This window comes from Anopheles maculipalpis, chromosome 3RL, assembly GCF_943734695.1.
Source record: "Anopheles maculipalpis chromosome 3RL, idAnoMacuDA_375_x, whole genome shotgun sequence".
NCBI lineage: Eukaryota > Metazoa > Arthropoda > Insecta > Diptera > Culicidae > Anopheles > Anopheles maculipalpis.
Genome location: NC_064872.1, coordinates 83,801,944 through 83,820,059, shown reverse-complemented (window position 1 = coordinate 83,820,059; position 18,116 = coordinate 83,801,944). Strand labels below are relative to the sequence as shown.

The following is an 18,116-nucleotide window of genomic DNA, read 5'->3' as shown; positions in this document are numbered from 1 at the left end:
CTAGATGAATACCCATTGGAAAAAATACACCTAGAACAACATCTCTTGGACGAATTTCCTCAGACGAGAAGGTCACCCTCATTTTCATTATTGTCACCCAACGTCTATATTGTTTGTAGCATTGTGCTTTATTTTCACATTACGATCGATCTTATTATGTATACAAGGAAGAAAAACAAAACATAAACCTTCTATCACATAACTACCCCATCTCTTGATGCCTTATCGCGTGGGTTTTATTTTCTAATTGCGCCTAGTAAAGTAACGTAACCGTAAATTCCTTTGCCCTTATTTAACGTTCGTCTAAAAATGAAAAACAAGCGAACGATCGCTCTCGTCCATAGAATTACGGACACTTGTCCCATCCAACTGCTCGCTCTATGGCCATCTTCCACCGTTTATAGCGTACATCCCGTTCGTTTTCGCTGATCTGTGGCTTGAAGACGGTGCTGTCGCTTTCCACGCTCACGTTTTCGATGTCCCATTTACCCACGGCACGACCCGCTACCATTGCGGCACCCTGTAAGGATATGGAAAAGTGTGTCATTGTAGTAGACGGTTACTATTAACAGCGGCTTTCCCAGGATGTTACGAAATGGGTTTGTTTTGATCGTAGCAACCGGTAGCAAAAGGATAAACCAGTTTTGTGTCTTAATTCTTACCAGTGCCGTTGTCTCGACAAACTTTGGCTTGAGCACATCGAGCCCGATCAAATCCGCCTGCCACTGCATCATGGTAGAGTTGGCCGTCATACCACCGTCCACCTTTAGCTTTTGCAGTGGCGTACCACTGTCGTTGTTCATCGCGTCGAGAATATCGCGCACCTGAAAACAGACCGCTTCCAGTGCCGCCCGCACAATGTGCCCCCGCTGGGTATCTTCCGTGATGCCACAGATGACGCCTCGTGCTTCCGGATCCCAGTACGGTGCGTACAGCCCACTGAACGCGGGCACAAAGTAAACGTCCCCATTGTTTTCCACCTCCAGTGCAGCCGATTCCGATTCCGATGCACCGCCTATCAGGTTCAGATTGTCTCGCAGCCATCCAAGTGCAGCACCTGCCACCGCAACCGAACCCTCCAGTGCGTACACCGGCAATGCATCCGGGCCCATCTGATAGGCAACGGTTGAGATAAGCCCGTGGTACGAATCGATCATTGCTGTGCCGGTATTGTACAGCAGAAAGCAACCCGTACCGTATGTTGCCTTTGCCCGACCACGTGTTAAACATTCCTGCCCAACTAGAGCTGATTGCTGATCACCCAAACAGCCTGCCAGTGGGATGTGCTGTAGAGGTTTAAACTTGATCAACCCGTACACCTCGGAACTGGAACGGATTTCGGGCAGAATTTCTAGCGGCACGTCGAAAAACTTCATCAGCGCTTTATCGTACTTCAGCGTTTCGATGTTCATCAGCATCGTGCGCGACGCGTTCGAAACGTCCGTAACGTGGGCACCTCCATCGGAACCACCGGTCAGATTCCAGATCAGCCAAGTATCAACTGTACCGAACAGACAGTTTCCACTCCGAATGGCACTCTTCACCTTTGGTACGTTTTCGATGAGCCAGCGTAGCTTAACGGCCGAAAAGTATGGCGATAGCGGTAAGCCACAGAGCGGTTTGAGGTAGTTTTTGTTTTTCGTCTTGTTTGGTACCGTCTCAAGCAGCTGGTCAACCGTCGAGGAAGTTCGCATGTCCTGCCAAACGATCGCATTATATAACGGTTCGCCGGTCGTTCGATCCCACACGATCGTCGTTTCGCGCTGGTTAGTTACACCGATGGCCACAATGTCGTTCTGCGGGTTTCCACCAAGCTCGATCAACTTTTCCAACGTCCGCTCGATGCACTCATACACCACGCTCAGGATTTCGTTCGGATCCTGCTCGACCCAACCCTCTTGGGGACAGATTAGACGCAGCTCCTTCTGATGAAAGCAAACCACTTCGGCCGTTTCGGCACGGAACAGCAAAAATCGGGCCGAACTAGTACCTTCGTCGATCGAACCTACAAGGTCACCGAATTTTTTCATCCCACCAGATGCCATTCTTTCGTCCGTTCGAGCGTTCAACAATTCGACAATGTAACACAATTTGGGGCTGGGTACAAAGTTCACCGGACACTCGTTGCCTTACTGTTGCTTCACTAAAATCCGTCTGATTGGCACTTACTGGCGTTCCTGACGAAACCCTTCTAATCCGCTTACGGTCCGCTCGTATCTAATCTTTGCGTCCAGCACAGAGGCCCGCCAGTGTTATGCCGTTCTTCTACGGTGGAAATCGATCAAACGTCACACTATCTTATCGGTGCACTATCAGAGCTTATCCGAAAGGGTTTCCTCCTACCATCGGTGCTGCGGTTCTTCTTGCAAAGGGGGGGTATACCGTAACACGAACACGTCCTTACTATTTTTCGTACCAACGGTCGACGTTTACGTATCACAGCTATTTGTAACAAATATGAACCGTTGCTTAAATTGTGCATCAAAGGATGTCATAATTATTGCTGCAATTAGATGGGAATGTTTACAGTTTTATTGTACAATTGTTGTTCCGCACGATATTTGGCTCTCGTAACATACCGCGCACTGATGAGGCAAACTGCTGTTCGCGTGTGTGCGTGTCCTGTTTGCTTGTTTACATTAAAACGTCAGTCAAGCGAGCTGTTCAGCGCCTACTACACGTGTGATGAAATGAGGCGAGATCAAATAACTGTTGGGAAATTTGTTGAAAAAAGGAAAGGAACGGAACTAGTGCAAAATACAAAAGGAGAACATGAGAGATAGGCCAAAACTTTTTTTTTACTATAATTTTTGTCGACAAATAGTGCAAGCACTGCAATTTATTTCCATTCTTGAAAACGGGAAGGATATTGGGAAAGGAACAGAAAAACGGAAAGAAAGTATCGCAACGGAGCGAAAAAACGGATCTGAACGAGGGTACCAGAACGGGACTATTTTGAAGAAAAAACTATAAAAAAAGGAACGGAACTCAAACCAACTTTCTCAGTTTTTCATTTTCTTAATTTATATTTTTAGCTAAAACATTATTGTTACGAAGGTGAGAACATTGTACATTACGTCCATGGGAATTCCTATGCATCCGAATTGGGTACACTATCACGAATTTCAAACTAGCAGCATACATTCATACAGCATACAATTTATTATACACTCAAAGCCTTTTATTGAGTGAACGAAATCATTCCAAATTAAACGAATATTGTAAATGTTGTAGAATTCTTCATTCTTTGCTACAGGACATCACCAGGATCGTCACAAGACACCTATTTACAACTTACTATGATGTAGTCATTAATCCTATCCATTACACAACAATCAATCTTTGGTAAAACAGAAAAATGCGCACACTAATCATCTACGATCTACTTTTACGATGCAGCTATTGAATTTCCGATCGCAAGCGCTTTTTTGCTAATTTTCTGATTAATAAAACGAGAATACAGTGAACCACCCGGATTGCGCCGGTTAGGACCGCGAGGAATGTGGTAAGTTGCCTGCAACGAACACAAGATTAGCTATCGTTAAAAATGCCCTGGTAATGGAATTTTTGCGTTCTGATCAAGTACACCACTTACCGCAGTTTCGTGAGGCAATAGTGTGGTTATGCAGTGCGCATAGTTTTCCAGCTCGGGTGAAGTAATTTTCGTCTCGTACGCCATATGATAGTCAATGACGATGGCCGTCAGCTGGTACTGTAACGATTTTCCCAACACTCCGAGACATCCACGGGAAAGAATCGATCGCCCAACGGTTGTACTGTACAGCACTTCCTTTAGCGTAGCCGGTGTCATAGGCCAACGGATGGTTTGATTACTTAGAGCACTATTTTCAAGCTGTTGTACCTCTTCCGGTGCTTCCTTTTCCGCTAGAAACAGCTGTGCCGATGGTGTGAAACAATCATCCCAGTGGGCTAGTGTTGCCGATTGGTTTTCCCCTTGCGTTTCGTACGATTCGCTGGAACGTTTGCGATTGTACAGCGTTTTGATGCTCTTGCATGGAAGGCCTATTTCTTCTCGCCATTCGAGAAATGCTTCGCGGAACAGAATCTTCCAACCGAGCGGCTTCCCATCGAACAGGACGTCCACATCTTCTATGCGCATTTTGCGTAAGCACTCGACATTTATCTGTTGTGCTGTAAAAGGGCATAGCAAAATAAGTGTTTTAATAGCGGCACTTGTCTACGAAATAAAGGCTCATGTTTATGTACCTTCCAGTATTTCCACCGTTTCTTCGGCTACCTTCAGCTTGTACAGGCACAGAAAGCGTAGCTCTTGCTGATGGCATTGTTGCGATTGCTGTTGCTGCTGCTGCTGCATATCATCCTGGCCATCCGCAACAAGACTGTTGAACAATTCCGACTCTTTACTAACCGGTTCACATTTCACCAGAATGTTACCATTCATTGCGCGTAAGCACGATCGCACTATTGGTCGGCGTTAATTGTACTTAAAATACGATATATTATCCGAATCGGTCAGCAAACGGTGTCGGAATGTACGATTATTTATCTAAATTCCTTTTTTTGTTTACATTGGTTGCTGCTGTCATAACATTTGATGAATTTGACAGTTCTGGCAGTGTTGCCAGTTGGTACAGATTTGTTTTGAATTTATGATTTTGCATCGTGTTTGCTTTTGTGCAAAATGCGTTGCATGATCAAAAATCGACTCTAGCAATTTTAATTCCCCGATAAATAAAATAACTGAACTCACTATTACGCATCGATTTATGTAAATAAAAGCTCTACTCTTGCTCCTCGTTCGCTACACTTTCACTGCCAAAATGATATATTTTTTGCTAGGAACCCCTTCCACAGCGTGTCCGCGGAAGCCAAGCCTCCTGAAGGGCATGTAGAATTACCTCCTTGCACCTCACACCCCCCCCTCCCCTATCAAAGTCCATCAATTTACGTCTGGTTAGGTTTTGGTGGAGTAGGGAGGGTACAGGCTACAGCTATCACCACGCGATACTGATCCGCGCGAGCAGATTTGCATTGTGTGCGTGTGCGCAGCTGACGAAATCGCGAAAAGCCCCCCATCGTGAAGGAACACGGCTGTTCAGTACACTTGTTGCGAGCGCCACGACCGAACGAAAGTGAATTGGGAGCGCGTATCTCCGCGTTGAAAGTATTGTCGGTCTTGCTGCGTCACTGAGCCACCAGAGTAGCAACTGCCAATCCCCCCTTGCTTCAATCCTATCCATTCCCCTTATCAATTCTATCGAATCGAGCTCCGTCGCGGTTCCAACAAAAGACAGCAAACCACACGCGGTTCAGTCGCGATCCGTTCAGTGTGTGAGTGTGTTGTTTTTTTCAGAGCAAAACACCCTAGTTTCGTCCAGTGGCCCCCAGTAATAGCGGACGAAAGAGGGCAAAATGTCAGCAATGCGTAGCTTAACGTCTGTGGCAAGGTTGTTGTCCGGACGGGCACCAAACCAACGATTTTGCTGGGGTGGTTCCATGACCGTACCGGCCCGATCGATGCAACACTATCCGATCGATGAATATCTGTTCGGATTGACGGAAGATCAGCAACAGGTAATCATCATTGATACGCAATCCTTATCGTGACCGTTTTTTATTAATTGCTCGTGTTTAACATTTTTCAGCTACGCCAAACTGTGTTCAGCTTTGCACAGAAAGAATTAGCTCCTTTTGCGCAGGAGATCGACAAGCAGAATGAGTTCAAGTAAGATAGCGCATCGCAAACATGCAAAACACATTGTATTGCGTAACATGACCCGAGAGAGGCTCATTTATGCTGGATGGATATTGACACTAGTTAATCGTTTAAGTGTCACGCTAATCTTCAAGGGACGTGGCAAGACTGGGGTTCAAATCCTATTCGGATCGTTCCCCCGTAGTGAGGACTAGTGATGGGTACTTGGATTCGGATCTCCGGATTCCGTTTCCGTGTTCGAAATCGGTTCTGATTCCGGTTCCGTTTCTGATTTTGGAAGAGATTCCAAAATCAGTACCGGAACCGATTCTTAAATCGATTTCGTAACTAATTCCACAACAGATTGCCATGCGCATAACCGATTCCGTTTCTTTGAACTTACTCCGATTCCGATTCCTAACCTACTATCAAAAATCCATTCCGGACATTATGGAGCGCTCCGGAATCGATGTCGACCAAATCCCGGATACCTTTTTACAAATCTTACAAATTTTCATGAAAACTAGACATTATGTGCCCCATTCTGCCATGACCCACGCGACCTGTGTACAGACAGCCTAATGGATGAAGTTTTGTCCGAAACCTTACAGTTTCTTCCTATCTCATTTTTAAGGGAAATGCGCAGCTTCTGGCGCAAGCTTGGTGAACTAGGAGTACTCGGCGTAACGGTGAAGCCAGACTACGGTGGTCTAGGTGGATCATACCTCGATCATTGTATCATAAACGAAGAACTTTCACGCGCCTCCGCTTCAGTAGGCCTGTCCTACGGTGCCCACTCGAATCTGTGCGTCAACCAGATCCATCGCAATGGTACGGAAGAGCAGAAAGCACACTATCTTCCCAAGCTGTGCAGCGGTGAGCATATCGGTGCACTGGCCATGTCCGAAGCCGGTTCCGGCAGTGATGTCGTGTCGATGAAGCTGCGTGCCGATAAGCACGGTGACTATTACGTGCTCAATGGTAGCAAGTTCTGGATCACCAACGGTCCTATCGCCGACACGTACATCATCTATGCGAAAACGGACATGAGCGCTAAACCGCAACACGGTATTACGGCGTTCATCGTGGAGCGGGGTACGGCTGGATTTTCGCAGGGTCCAAAGCTGGACAAGCTTGGCATCCGTGGTAGTCCAACCGGAGAGCTGATCTTCGAGGATGCTAAAGTACCGGCCGCCAACATTCTCGGAGGCTTAAACAAGGGTGTGTATGTGCTGATGTCCGGGTTGGATTTGGAGCGTCTAGTACTGGCCGCAGCTCCCGTTGGACTCATGCAGGCAGCGTGCGATGTAGCGTTCGAGTATGCGCATACGCGAAAACAGTTTAACACACGTATCGGCGAGTTTCAGCTGTTGCAGGGTAAGATGGCTGACATGTACACGACGATGAATGCGTGCCGGGCGTATTTATACTCGGTGGCGCGGGCCTGTGACCTGGGAAAGGCTAATCCGAAGGATTGTGCCGGTGTAATTCTGTACTGTGCGGAGAAAGCGACTCAGGTGGCGCTGGACGCGATCCAGATTCTGGGCGGTAATGGATACATCAATGACTATCCGACCGGGCGCATCATGCGTGACTGTAAGCTGTTCGAAATTGGCGCTGGAACGTCCGAGATCAGGCGTATGGTAATCGGTCGCTCACTCAACAAGGAGTACCAGTGATGAGTGGAAGAAGGTGAATCTGAACTGCGAGTGTACCAAGTGCATGAAACGAAACCCCCGACGCTGCCAAGTTGGTCCAGAAAAAAATGGCGAACCAATAATTCCAAGCAAACCTGCTAAAAGTGCATTTACTAGGATTAGTAGTAAACTGTTTGTGAACCTTTTATAAAAATGTTTTCTTGCAAATAAAGAAGAAAAAAACTTATCATATGCAAACTAAGAACATGGATGCATTATTTATTCGAAAACTTTTAATGCATTATATGTGAATTAATCGAACTCAAATCAACGTTCAACTCAACGCATTAGGAGAGAGATAGTGAAAAGTTATGAAAAGAAATTTAAATTATGCAAACTGTAAGTAACTAAAACAAATCCTCCAGATGGTCCAAACTCTCGTTCGAATTTGTACCACCGAAAGCAAAATCAAAGGTGTACATGTCGCCATCATCAGTGCTGTTGCTGCTACCTTTACCACCGTTGTTGCTCTGTTTTATCTTCTGCCCCTTGCTCCTTGTAACTCGCCCAGGATTAATGGAGAGAAAGTCCAGCCTATCATCCTCATCCTCGTTGGACACTGGATTTAGTTCTAGCTGGAGATCGCCGGAAAAATTAATATCAAACTCACCGCTGGAACTTTGGATGCCAAAGTCCAGTGAGCTGTTGCTAGGCGAAGATTCCACACCTTGGTTAGCCTCCTCCGGTTCCATCTCCATAGATACCACCGGTGGTGGTACAGCATTGTTCGCATCAGAAGTGACGGAAGATTTTTTTACGTTCTTAGCCGAATTCGATGAACCTCCGGCCGGCGAAAGCATTCGCATGGAACGAGTCTTTTTCATCTGTTCTATCTGTTTCGGGTACATATTACGCCCTTTCTCCTGCTGAGCACAATGCTGGCGCTGTGGTAGATCCATCTTGCCTTTCGATTGGTTATTCGTTGTACGGTTGTTGTTGTTTCCGGGTGTTACGGATTTAGCTACCGACTGCCGAATACGATTTTCTTGTAGCTTTTTATCCTCGTTTTGACCTGTTCCTTTTTCTGTCGGTGAGGATCTCTTGTCCTGGGTGGAAGAGGCTTTCGGAGCTGGACCCGGTGAGGGATCACGCTGCACCATCGGGGCTGGGGTTTTTTGCATTAATTTATGCTGCCCATTAGTCACCACCTTATCGTAGCTATTTTTCTTTGACAAAGGTTTAGGAGTTGCAGAACCATTTTCGCTTATTGGGTTTTTACGAGTGGCCGCGTTAGTGTTTCCATTTTCATGCTCCTTACTGGAAACCTTCTGGTCGGGTTTTTCGCTAGAGTCACTCATTTTCGATTTTTTATCAACAGTAGCATCAGTGGGCGCTAGTTCTGGGGAACGTTTTTTTCCCGAAGCAGCCATTTTGGATGCTTTCTGTAAGGGCGTATTTTGGCGCGAACTCTGATTATCACTCTTTCCGCTAATGTAGTCGGAAACGTCCTTCAGTTGATATTTGTTGGTATTGATCGAGCTGAGACGTGTGAGGATATCGGGAAAATCGTTCGGATTTTTGAACGGGATATCCAACCGCAAATCCATACTAACGCTTCCCAGGTTCCAATCGATCGTATCAAACAAGGGTGGGCAGTTGCTCCCATCTCTGCCATTTTCACCGATCAACCGGCCATCCTTTCTTCCCTCTTCTGATCGCATATCGGAATCGCTTGATTGAAAATCGTGCAGCTCATCCCGACGTTGCTTCGTAAACTCGGCCAACTTCGACCGTAACTCTTCGGTCCTTTCCACACTTTCGCCAATACCGATCAGCAGCGTTGCTATCTCCGCATGCTTGCGGACAAGCATTTTTTTACGCTTTTGCATAATTTCCTCACCGACTACGTCCAGCTTGGATAGTTCGTTCTGTTCCGTCAGCAGGGTGGCCTTTTCCCGTTCCCACTGCTTCACCACACGTGTGCTGGCGAGTTTGGCACGTACCTGATCCTGCAGACGCACAACACTTTGCAACTTTTGCAGCTCTGCCTGTTCCACCAACACCTGGCGCGAACTGCCAAGCAGTGCGGGCTCATGGCTAAGCTCCGTCGTTCCGTACGACGCTTCTCGTTGCTTATCGGCCACCAGGCGAACGGTGGCATGTTGTTCTTTGACGAGCCATTCCGCAAATGGATCATTCCCAGCACGACTTATGCCTTGTTTGAGGGCGAACAGTCCTGACGGTTTTGTAGGGAGTGGTAATACATCAAGATACGGTCAAATGTACAATTATAGCACCACTTACCCAAATTCAACCCACGCAAAGTATCCCGGTACGCTTTTTTCAGCTCGATCTGCTTGTGCAGTTCTGCCAAATGTTCTAGCTCATTTAAGGACACATCGTTCGACGAGGGCATGGAATCGTTGGACTAGCAAGCAGGAAGCAATTCATTTGTAACAAATGCAATCAAAATTTCTGCACAATTCACTACTTACCATGAATTCGGAAAGAATTTCTTTTGCAACCGAACGCGCTCCGCCCTCCATCTTGAGCAACAAACTACAGAAAACTGCTGCAAAAATGGAAAGCCGGCAACGACACGAAATTTCTTGTTTGTACTAAAACTAGCTACTTGGATGGGGCGAAACTTCAACCGAACCGACACATTTTTAGCACAACTTAATCGTTGGCATTTTTTGTTTTTCTCACGGCTACAAGTTTTTTTTATAAATTCTATTTCACGTTTTATGGAGCATCTAAGATGCGTTCTCTATTTTTGCTCGCAATATTTGATGGAATATTTTTTTTTGCTATTTTTCCGAGGGTAATATGCACACCAGTACTCAACGACCGGATAAAAACGATGAATGAAAATGTATCTCTTTCTTGTGCTATTCACTTGCATAATTTCAGGCGCAAATTTAAAATCAAACCCATCATTTCCGTGTTCCGGTGGAAACAATTTCGTTTTGTGTATGTTTCCGCTTGGTTCATTGCCTGAAAATGAAGGATTGACCGGCGCATGCATCGTAATCTCATATTTTATCAACGAACATTACAGGATGTGTCTATCTCCTAAATATCTTGCCATCTGCTGTTCAAAATTGGTAATGAAAAACAAACAGCTGGGCCCGTGCCTAGCGAGTCTGATTCGGTACACAATAGTGTATTAATTGTTCACAGATTTTCAACAGGGTTAAGAAGAAAGCAAACAACCGGCTGAACCTGTTCCGGATGCTTGGAGCCGGGAAAGCTAGGGCCTCCCGTATAACCCAAAACCGCATCATCAACACCTGGCTCGTACCCAAACTGCTCTACGACATTGAGATTGTTTCACGCGAGCGAGCAATCTTCGAAGAAGAGAGTAGCATCCGTTTACCACACAGCTATCCGCTATGTCACTGGTGCATTCATCACCAGCCCGATAAACTTCCTCCTCTGCGAAAGCGGCCTCCTTCCTATGCAACACATCATCCGACTAGTGCATACCAACCGACTAGTTCTAGCTGCAGCTCGGATCCTTGAGAAAGTGCTCGACGCAACTGCAATCATCACCAGAGCAAACGCAGACACTCATCAACTACAGACACTCATCAACCAACAGTTACCACCGATCATCCAATCCACCCGTCGGAGAATTCGTCCCTGGTACCACCGTACACCTGCCATAGACTGGGAACTCAAACGCTCTCTCCGGGGAACCAGAATAAGCAACCACATTGCCAATAGTATCTTTACCCACTTAATACCGACTAAATACAAACATTTTCATCATATCTTTACAGACGGTTCCATTCATCTAGACTCAGCCGGCTGTGGGATCCACTCCACCAAAGATAACTGCGCCATCAAACTCCCTAACCACAATTCCATCTTCTCCGTCGTAGCGATTCAATTAGTTGCCGACGAAGTACTACAGTCCTACCGACCGAACGTCATCTTCACTGGAACACGGCACCTCCAAAGACCCCCACATCCAACTCCATGACGGCATCGCTTCCTCAGCCGTCATCTATTATGTTGGAATCCGGGTCACTCCGGAATTCACGTTAGCGAAAAAGCCAATCAACTTGCCAACATTGGCCGGCTCCGCCCTGACGAACCACAGAACACCCTTTCACGCCGAGATGCCATCCGCTTCACCAACACCCCCCCCACCCTACACTGGAACACCACATGGCACAACCTAGACCTAAGCAACAAACTCCGTCCCATTAAGCACAACACCGCTACATGGGAAGATACCGAGTCTAGTAACATCCAACGAGTCCTTTCCCGCCTTCGTATAGGTCATAGCCGCCTTATACGCTCCTACCTCTTTCCTAGTAACCAAAGTAACCTAGAAAAATCCATTCCTCCATTCTGCAACTTCTGTGGCGTTGACATCCCCATCCGCCACATCCTCACCGATTGCCATGGATACACGACACACCGAGCCACCTGCCAACTAAACACCGATCACACGACAATCCTATCACCCGACAAACTTCATCAGAACCGCTTTATTAGATTTTTATGCATCAGTCATTTATATGGAGAAATTTAAGCAGTAGTTTTAGCATATCCATTATCATACGCCGTAATCGCAATAGTGTTCCATAATATTTAGGCCACCCCTGCAATAGTTTAGTACTAGATCAAATGTACTAGACCACTTATTTAAACAGTAGAGATGCGACTGTAGTCCCTGAGACTCAACAACTTATCAGCGCTACAACCGCTTTGCGGTCTTGGCCTGCCGCTGCAGAATCCGGAACCGCTCACGGTCCCGCGCCATCGTCCGCCAATCCGTTATACCGGCCTTGATGGCGGATGATTCCACGCCATCCTCTCACCTCAATCTGGTATCTTTGATAGATAAATCTCCTGAGGTTTTTATATGATCAATTCACCAGCCTCCCGTACACTGAAGGCTTGACAAAATCATGGCCCATTGGTGTCGAGGTAAAGAAAAGCTGCTCAAAATAATAACACCAGCAGAAGATAACTCACCCCACCACTTGTGAATATACTTAATTTCTCATCATTTTCACCACGTTTCCCCCACCGTTTAGTTTCGACTTTAAAATAAATACCTAGTTTTATTTCTTGTTTTTTTAACCATGGTCATATTTCGAATCTATTTTTCGCAATTGCAAACGCAGTTCTTTTTTTTCATCGCTGGTACATCTTTTTTGCCTATTGCTTTGCATTGCATGTGCACTCGTCGTCGTCCAGGGAGAGGGATGGTGATAATTACTCGGCGCACACCCGGTGATAATACAACTTTGTTTAGTTAGAAAATGCAACAAATTACACAGGGACTGTCTGGCTGTGGGCTCCCAACCGATGCTCTCTCTCTCTCTCTTTCCTCTCATCCGGCGAAAGGAACACTTATATGCTCCATCACTCGGTTTATCGTTTTATACTTAAAAGCGCACAGCGGTAACACCCAATCGTCGGTTGTTCAGAACATTGAAGTGATACAGCAGACGGGTGATGAGAGAGAGAGAAAGGTCGGGAGGAAGCGCGAAACAGGGAGACAGGTGTGAAAGGGTTTTTTAAAGGTTCCTATGCGCTATCCACATACACACACACTGTGGCGACATGTGTTGTTGAATTGAGTACGGGCTTTACTGTTGTAAGGAGCATGTGTGGTGTGGTTTTGTTGCTGCTGGACTTAACTAAATACACGCTAGGGGGCGGTTCCGCGACTTAACCCAGCAGGGCCTTAACTTCGTCGTAGAATACGAGTACCAGAGCGCCACCAGTACCACGCAGGACGTTGGAGAAGGCGCCCTTGAAGAACGCACCGGAACCTTCCTGCTTGCCGATCTTGACCCAGCAGTCGAGCGTGTTTTTGTACATCACCTCCGACTTGGCACGGCCAGACTGCATCATCATGCGTCGTCTGACGGTATCGAATGGATACGAAATAATACCGGAAGCTGTCGTCACAACCTACGAAGGGCAAAGGGAGAAGAAACAAAATTCGTTATATCGTTCCATTTAGCAAAAACTCATCGATCATCGGACAACGAGATATGTAAAAATGCCATTGAACTCGCTTTCTACAAAAGCTTATCGATCTCCAAAGCAGTAACATTTTGAGGGACATTTCATTGTACCGGTGTGTTATCATCTACTTCCTAAATTCCCAACTACGTACACACACACACATGCGGATCACATGTCTAGGAGGATTTAAGATTTCCTTCACCGCCCGTTATACGTAGCGTCACGTTGTGTTTGCTGCAATGATTATTAGTGCCACGCGTTGCTATCTTTCCCATTTAGCGCGTACACTTTTCAAGGCTATCTGGCATACACACACGCACACAGAATCGAGTCGAGAGCTGCGTTTCCAGCTGATAAGTGATAACAAACCAGTTAGATGATACTGAACGCGAAGTAACAAACTAGAGAAGGTGGATCATTTCCACTCATCGTCATATGATTTAACAGATGAAAAATGAGACTGTTTCTTGAATTTAAATGAAAAATCTGTTACAACTAAACGGCCATCGAGCGCGCTGCTACCAGCAAACCGGTGAAGAAAGAGAATTATCGATTCCACCGACCGGTTCAAAGGATGGCCTTGAGGTATGTATGTGTGCTCTGGACAGGAACAGAACGTGGTATACATTACGTCACACCAGGCCCCGGCCAAAAGTTACATAATTACTACAAAACGTAAAAAAAAAACAGTACCGGAAAAGAGGCTTCTGTTATCAATGACATTCTTTATGAAATTGCTTTAAGTCCAATAATCTGCCGACGAGTACGGTGGTCATGAGTTTATACAACAGTTAACCCGAAACACCACTTCTCTCGTCGTGCAATGGCAAAATCATCGACACACAGTGTAAATCGAATTGTACGGGGAGACGGGTTTCTTCTCTTGCCTATAAATACCTGCTATAGCTTACTGCACACTGCCTCTCTTTCAACTCTCGGTGTATTTCAAAAGAAAGTAAAAGAAAAGAATCCTCTTCAAGACGGATAGACGAGACACGAGAGACACGAGCAGAAAAAAGGGCAAATATTTCGAAATCTTTCACTCAACTCTGAGTGGCGCGTGTGGCGTTCGCAAGGTTCAGGTGAAGAAATGTGCCACCAAGTGATTCTGCTAACTGGGTGTAGTAGGTTAGGTTAGTAATGTTGGCCTCCCCTAAACATGCAGTGTGCTACATACGTTCTTTGCATGGGCCAAAAAGGCATTCCCTTTACTGACAGATGCACCACCATGAGCACTGGCATAGCTAACGTCTGTTTCTCTCCATCAATTGATCCGACCTTGGATGTAACGCGTGACGTGCGTGATGCTTTGCCCTGTTAGCAACCCTCTTCGCATCTCCAATGCCCACATCTGCCAGATGATGCTAGAATACATTCATATCCATACATATTTCCACTTGATAACTAATAGCGGAGCAAGAAGCGTTCGTTTAAATAGGAAAAATTAGCGAAAAAGCACAAAATAAAAGCGCATTTTTCTTTACAAAAAGGTTAAGAATGAAGCATCACAGTCGAACAACTTCACCAAGGTGGCGGGCCTATACGGGGAAAAGATGGATTTTACTCTAAATATAAACTGACAATAATAACGAGAGATGAGCACGAGGCAACCTGTGACGTTGCTACTCGCAACTATGCATGCGTATTTGTGTTTTGGGACAGAGGAACAAACAGGATTGTATAACAACCAAAATGTGTGCTGTTGCTACACTGATATCTGAAGGACATTTGTTATGCAAACGTAAAAAAGTGTGATGCATTAAATGTAAAGGACCCAGGCCACGGTAAATTTCAAACTGTTGAAATTCTATGCTGAGTCGTCAAAAAATTCCTAAATTCAAGGTAGATTGTGTATGCGCCAGATTCTCAAACAGTGATTTCAAAGCGTGAAAATTTCACAAACACACTTGAGAACCTGAAATTTTTATTTTGAATTCTGTCATGGCTCGCTGCCTTAAGCATCTTTGCAGCAGCAAATCCTTTACGAGCAGTTCCGGTAGTTGAAACAATTGCTTTTTTCCAAAAACAGAACCATACATAACATGTCTTCTTGTTTTGGTGGGAGGTTAGATGGTTGGGGGTGGTGGCAGGCAGTTTTGACACTTGCGTCATGACCTGCGCATCATTCTGCAATCTTTTTTCTCTCTTGACCGTGTTTGACAGTGACACTTCCCCTCACATCTTTACCCTTATATTATCCGGCAGACAACCCATCCCCCTGTGTGTTACACAACGGCATCGATCGGGAAGAACAATGCCGAAACAAAAACAAAGAAACTCTAAAAACCAGATGATTTTCTGGATTCTGGATCCAAGAGCATACCCTGCTACCTGCTACATTTACGTAATCCGGACACACTTTCTGAAGTGTGACCCATTTTGTTTTATTAACGCTAACGCCCATCTATCATCGACGCAAATGATGCGATTTCTTTTTGCATAGACAATCAACTATACTACACACGGAAAGGGGATTTTCAATGTCAAATCTGCTGCTGTACGACATTTGTCAAAGAAGAAACGTGTTGTGAAGCGTACAGGGGGAGCAACAGACGCCCGTACTATTACTATGCCTCACACCGGGAATGTTATCAGTAAAATCCGTGCCAATGGCCACAACTCAAAACAATCTGATAGTGGCGAGAAGATGCGAGGACTCATCAACGCACCAAACCTAGAAAGCAGGTGGTGCCTTAGAGATCGTCGCTGGACGTCATTAAACCGTCTCCACAACAGCGACATTCCACCAAGTCACGAACAAACAAACGTGCCACAACGTGTGTTTTCGGGCTCTTATTGCGAAGCCCTTCACGTATGTGTTTTTTCCCTTCTTGCTGTTTACGAGCAGAGAGAACTCAGAGTACAGCGTTCTGCGTGCTTCGATCGATTGAGTTCGAAATGGTTATGTAATTTCTACGAGACAAGGGCGTCACAATACACTTACCTGTGCGATGGCCCAGGAAACGAAGATCGAGGTGTTCTTCGGATCCGGCAGCATTCCCTTGGCAGTATCGAAGCAACCGAAGTAGGCTGCACGATAGATGATGATTCCCTGCACGGAAACGTTAAATCCACGGTACAAACCGATGATACCGTCGGACTTGACCGTCTTCTTCAGACAGTCGAGCAGACCGTTGAACTCGCGCTCGCCGGCACCGCGACCAACGTCCGCACCGAGACGGGTACGGGCGAAGTCGAGCGGGTAGACGAAGCACAGCGACGTTGCACCGGCGGCACCACCGGATCCGAGGTTACCCAGGAAGTAGCGCCAGAACTGGGTGTTCTTGTCGACGCCACCGAGGAAAACCTGTTTGTACACATCCTTGAACGCGAAGTTCAGGGCCTGGGTCGGGAAGTAACGGATCACGTTGGCCAAGTTACCGCGCCAGAAGGCACCGATTCCCTGCTCCTTCGGGATACGAACGAAGCAATCGATGATACCTGGGTGTGTGATGAGGAGGGGGAGGTGTTGGAAAAAGAATGAAAAGAAGAAAAATCATTAAGAAATGTTATCATTGATTTGTGCGTTACGCAACCCGTTCGAACCAAAACCAGCTGAGCAACAGTGTGTGTGGAAATTGCTTCCTAATCTGTTGGGGTGCTGCGGAAACTTTCATCGTTCTAGAATATTTCTTCCAGGGCAACTTGTGACCGCTGTTACATAACCATACAAATTTGTATCACGTGAAGCGTGCTAATTTGCGCTTGGGATCATAGAATTTGACCGTGAAAATGATAAGTCTGATGCAGGGAGTTTAGGGCATGTGAATAAGCTCAAGGTTTTTTCCCATTTTCTTCCCATTAGGCCTACGCATACGAGCAAGAATCGTTGCGAAACACGGCGCCCCCAACCCTACGAGCACGAGTTCAGGGTGAAAAAATCCAATATGGCGACAATGCGCACAAACAGCGATAACTGCGCTCTTTCATCGCTTGCTACGGTTTTCGCATACATTCATATTTTGCCCGTTCGAGACCACCTTGCAAGTAATTTCGTTAGGACTTTTTCCTATACTTTCAAGACACCCGGATGCACGTTTTTTCCCCTCTCCCGTGGGTTTTTCAACCACGAGACCCAAAAGTTGAATCACTTCCCCGGCCGGGAACCGGATAACGAGGGGGTTTTGTGCGAGAATTCGCACAACTGCACACGCACGCACGTACCCACACACACAAACACACACGCTTGCTCGCCGGAACTGGCACCACTTTTTCGGCTACTCACCCTTGTACTGCTTGTCGGCACTGATCTGCTTGGAGGCAGCCTGCACCTGAAGCAGCAGCTTGACACGTTCGATCGGTGCTACGGCCGTTTTCGAGACAGCGGCAGAAATACCACCGGCCAGGAAATCCTTGGCGAATGCGTAGGGATCAGCCTTCTTGGACATTGTCGATGGATAGGTCTTGGTGACGCTAGCAAATGTGAAAACCGGCGGAGCACGCGATCGAGGGCCTTAACCGTTCGGAGGGCACAAATCAAGAGAATGAAAAGATTCCGCGGCCGACCTCAACTCACAACTCTCGTACGTGTAAACGCGCTGCCCCGAAGATGGCCGAAGATTTGCCGACGGTGGCGGATTTACGAACAGCAGTGCCGTTTATAGCGACAGGTATTGTTCTCCCAAAAGATCAGGGACGTTGGATGGCTGAAGAGAGTTTCCGCCAATTCTCAAATCATAATTTTTCGGGACAAATACAAAATTTGATTGGAAGATAGGCACAAAAAAAAAACTCTTAACTTTTCCTAAAAGCGACGTACAGCGCGAACCAGACTAAACGTGAGAGCAGCAAAGAAACAGAACTGA

The 18,116-nt window shown here is 46.3% G+C and overlaps 7 protein-coding genes across 8 annotated transcripts in view; 2 read left to right on the top strand and 5 right to left on the bottom strand.

The window, feature by feature from the left end:
* Positions 1–18,116, bottom strand: part of LOC126562905 (MIT domain-containing protein 1) — a 458,992-nt gene that overhangs the window by 351,446 nt on the left and 89,430 nt on the right. The gene's annotated exons all lie outside the window — the stretch shown is intronic.
* LOC126562056 (glycerol kinase) lies at positions 347–2,045 on the bottom strand. Its single transcript, XM_050218467.1, has 2 exons — positions 663–2,045; positions 347–520 (listed from the first exon to the last, which is right to left on the bottom strand). The coding sequence occupies exons 1-2, from the start codon at positions 2,043–2,045 to the stop codon at positions 347–349; spliced, it is 1,557 nt and encodes a 518-aa protein (XP_050074424.1).
* On the bottom strand, positions 3,389–4,423 carry LOC126562726 (uncharacterized). The gene is made up of 3 exons (XM_050219295.1): positions 4,228–4,423; positions 3,596–4,152; positions 3,389–3,514 (listed from the first exon to the last, which is right to left on the bottom strand). Exons 1-3 carry the CDS (start codon positions 4,421–4,423, stop codon positions 3,389–3,391), a joined length of 879 nt encoding a protein of 292 aa, XP_050075252.1.
* LOC126562317 (isovaleryl-CoA dehydrogenase, mitochondrial) lies at positions 5,395–14,681 on the top strand. Of its 2 annotated transcripts, XM_050218779.1 has the most exons (4): positions 5,442–5,556; positions 5,628–5,707; positions 6,312–7,352; positions 14,670–14,681. In XM_050218779.1, exons 1-4 carry the CDS (start codon positions 5,479–5,481, stop codon positions 14,671–14,673), a joined length of 1,203 nt encoding a protein of 400 aa, XP_050074736.1. In that variant the 5' UTR covers positions 5,442–5,478; the 3' UTR covers positions 14,674–14,681. The 2 variants fall into 2 exon arrangements, with proteins under 2 accessions (XP_050074735.1, XP_050074736.1); XM_050218778.1 differs by lacking the exon at positions 14,670–14,681 and having other exon boundaries at positions 5,395–5,556; positions 6,312–7,356.
* On the bottom strand, positions 7,722–9,866 carry LOC126562234 (uncharacterized). The gene is made up of 3 exons (XM_050218681.1): positions 9,810–9,866; positions 9,619–9,742; positions 7,722–9,550 (listed from the first exon to the last, which is right to left on the bottom strand). Exons 1-3 carry the CDS (start codon positions 9,858–9,860, stop codon positions 7,722–7,724), a joined length of 2,004 nt encoding a protein of 667 aa, XP_050074638.1. The 5' UTR covers positions 9,861–9,866.
* Positions 12,951–17,817, bottom strand: LOC126562694 (ADP,ATP carrier protein 1). Its single transcript, XM_050219260.1, has 3 exons — positions 17,537–17,817; positions 16,256–16,752; positions 12,951–13,254 (listed from the first exon to the last, which is right to left on the bottom strand). The coding sequence occupies exons 1-3, from the start codon at positions 17,697–17,699 to the stop codon at positions 13,009–13,011; spliced, it is 906 nt and encodes a 301-aa protein (XP_050075217.1). The 5' UTR covers positions 17,700–17,817; the 3' UTR covers positions 12,951–13,008.
* The window catches only part of LOC126561880 (ras-interacting protein RIP3-like), a 437,929-nt gene continuing 433,882 nt past the window's right edge, over positions 14,070–18,116 (top strand). Inside the window, exon 1 of the mRNA XM_050218241.1 lies at positions 14,070–14,079. The gene's annotated coding sequence lies outside the window, so the exon portion shown is untranslated. The remainder of the gene's footprint in view (positions 14,080–18,116) is intronic.

What these genes read in the sequence shown, in the direction of transcription:
- LOC126562317 (XM_050218778.1), top strand. Translation starts at nt 5,395, where the DNA reads ATGTCAGCAATGCGTAGCTTAACGTCTGTGGCAAGGTTGTTGTCCGGA. An exon ending in TGACGGAAGATCAGCAACAG is followed by an intron (nt 5,557 to 5,627) that starts GTAATCATCATT and finishes AACATTTTTCAG; the next exon opens with CTACGCCAAACTGTGTTCAG. An exon ending in GACAAGCAGAATGAGTTCAA is followed by an intron (nt 5,708 to 6,311) that starts GTAAGATAGCGC and finishes CTCATTTTTAAG; the next exon opens with GGAAATGCGCAGCTTCTGGC.
- LOC126562694 (XM_050219260.1), bottom strand. Translation starts at nt 17,699, where the DNA reads ATGTCCAAGAAGGCTGATCCCTACGCATTCGCCAAGGATTTCCTGGCC. An exon ending in TGCCGACAAGCAGTACAAGG is followed by an intron (nt 16,753 to 17,536) that starts GTGAGTAGCCGA and finishes TCACACACCCAG; the next exon opens with GTATCATCGATTGCTTCGTT. An exon ending in TTTCCTGGGCCATCGCACAG is followed by an intron (nt 13,255 to 16,255) that starts GTAAGTGTATTG and finishes TGCCCTTCGTAG; the next exon opens with GTTGTGACGACAGCTTCCGG.
- LOC126562726 (XM_050219295.1), bottom strand. Translation starts at nt 4,423, where the DNA reads ATGAATGGTAACATTCTGGTGAAATGTGAACCGGTTAGTAAAGAGTCG. An exon ending in AACGGTGGAAATACTGGAAG is followed by an intron (nt 4,153 to 4,227) that starts GTACATAAACAT and finishes GCCCTTTTACAG; the next exon opens with CACAACAGATAAATGTCGAG. An exon ending in TATTGCCTCACGAAACTGCG is followed by an intron (nt 3,515 to 3,595) that starts GTAAGTGGTGTA and finishes TGTTCGTTGCAG; the next exon opens with GCAACTTACCACATTCCTCG.
- LOC126562234 (XM_050218681.1), bottom strand. Translation starts at nt 9,860, where the DNA reads ATGGAGGGCGGAGCGCGTTCGGTTGCAAAAGAAATTCTTTCCGAATTC. An exon ending in AAATTCTTTCCGAATTCATG is followed by an intron (nt 9,743 to 9,809) that starts GTAAGTAGTGAA and finishes CCTGCTTGCTAG; the next exon opens with TCCAACGATTCCATGCCCTC. An exon ending in TTTGCGTGGGTTGAATTTGG is followed by an intron (nt 9,551 to 9,618) that starts GTAAGTGGTGCT and finishes CAAAACCGTCAG; the next exon opens with GACTGTTCGCCCTCAAACAA.
- LOC126562056 (XM_050218467.1), bottom strand. Translation starts at nt 2,045, where the DNA reads ATGGCATCTGGTGGGATGAAAAAATTCGGTGACCTTGTAGGTTCGATC. An exon ending in TTGTCGAGACAACGGCACTG is followed by an intron (nt 521 to 662) that starts GTAAGAATTAAG and finishes ATATCCTTACAG; the next exon opens with GGTGCCGCAATGGTAGCGGG.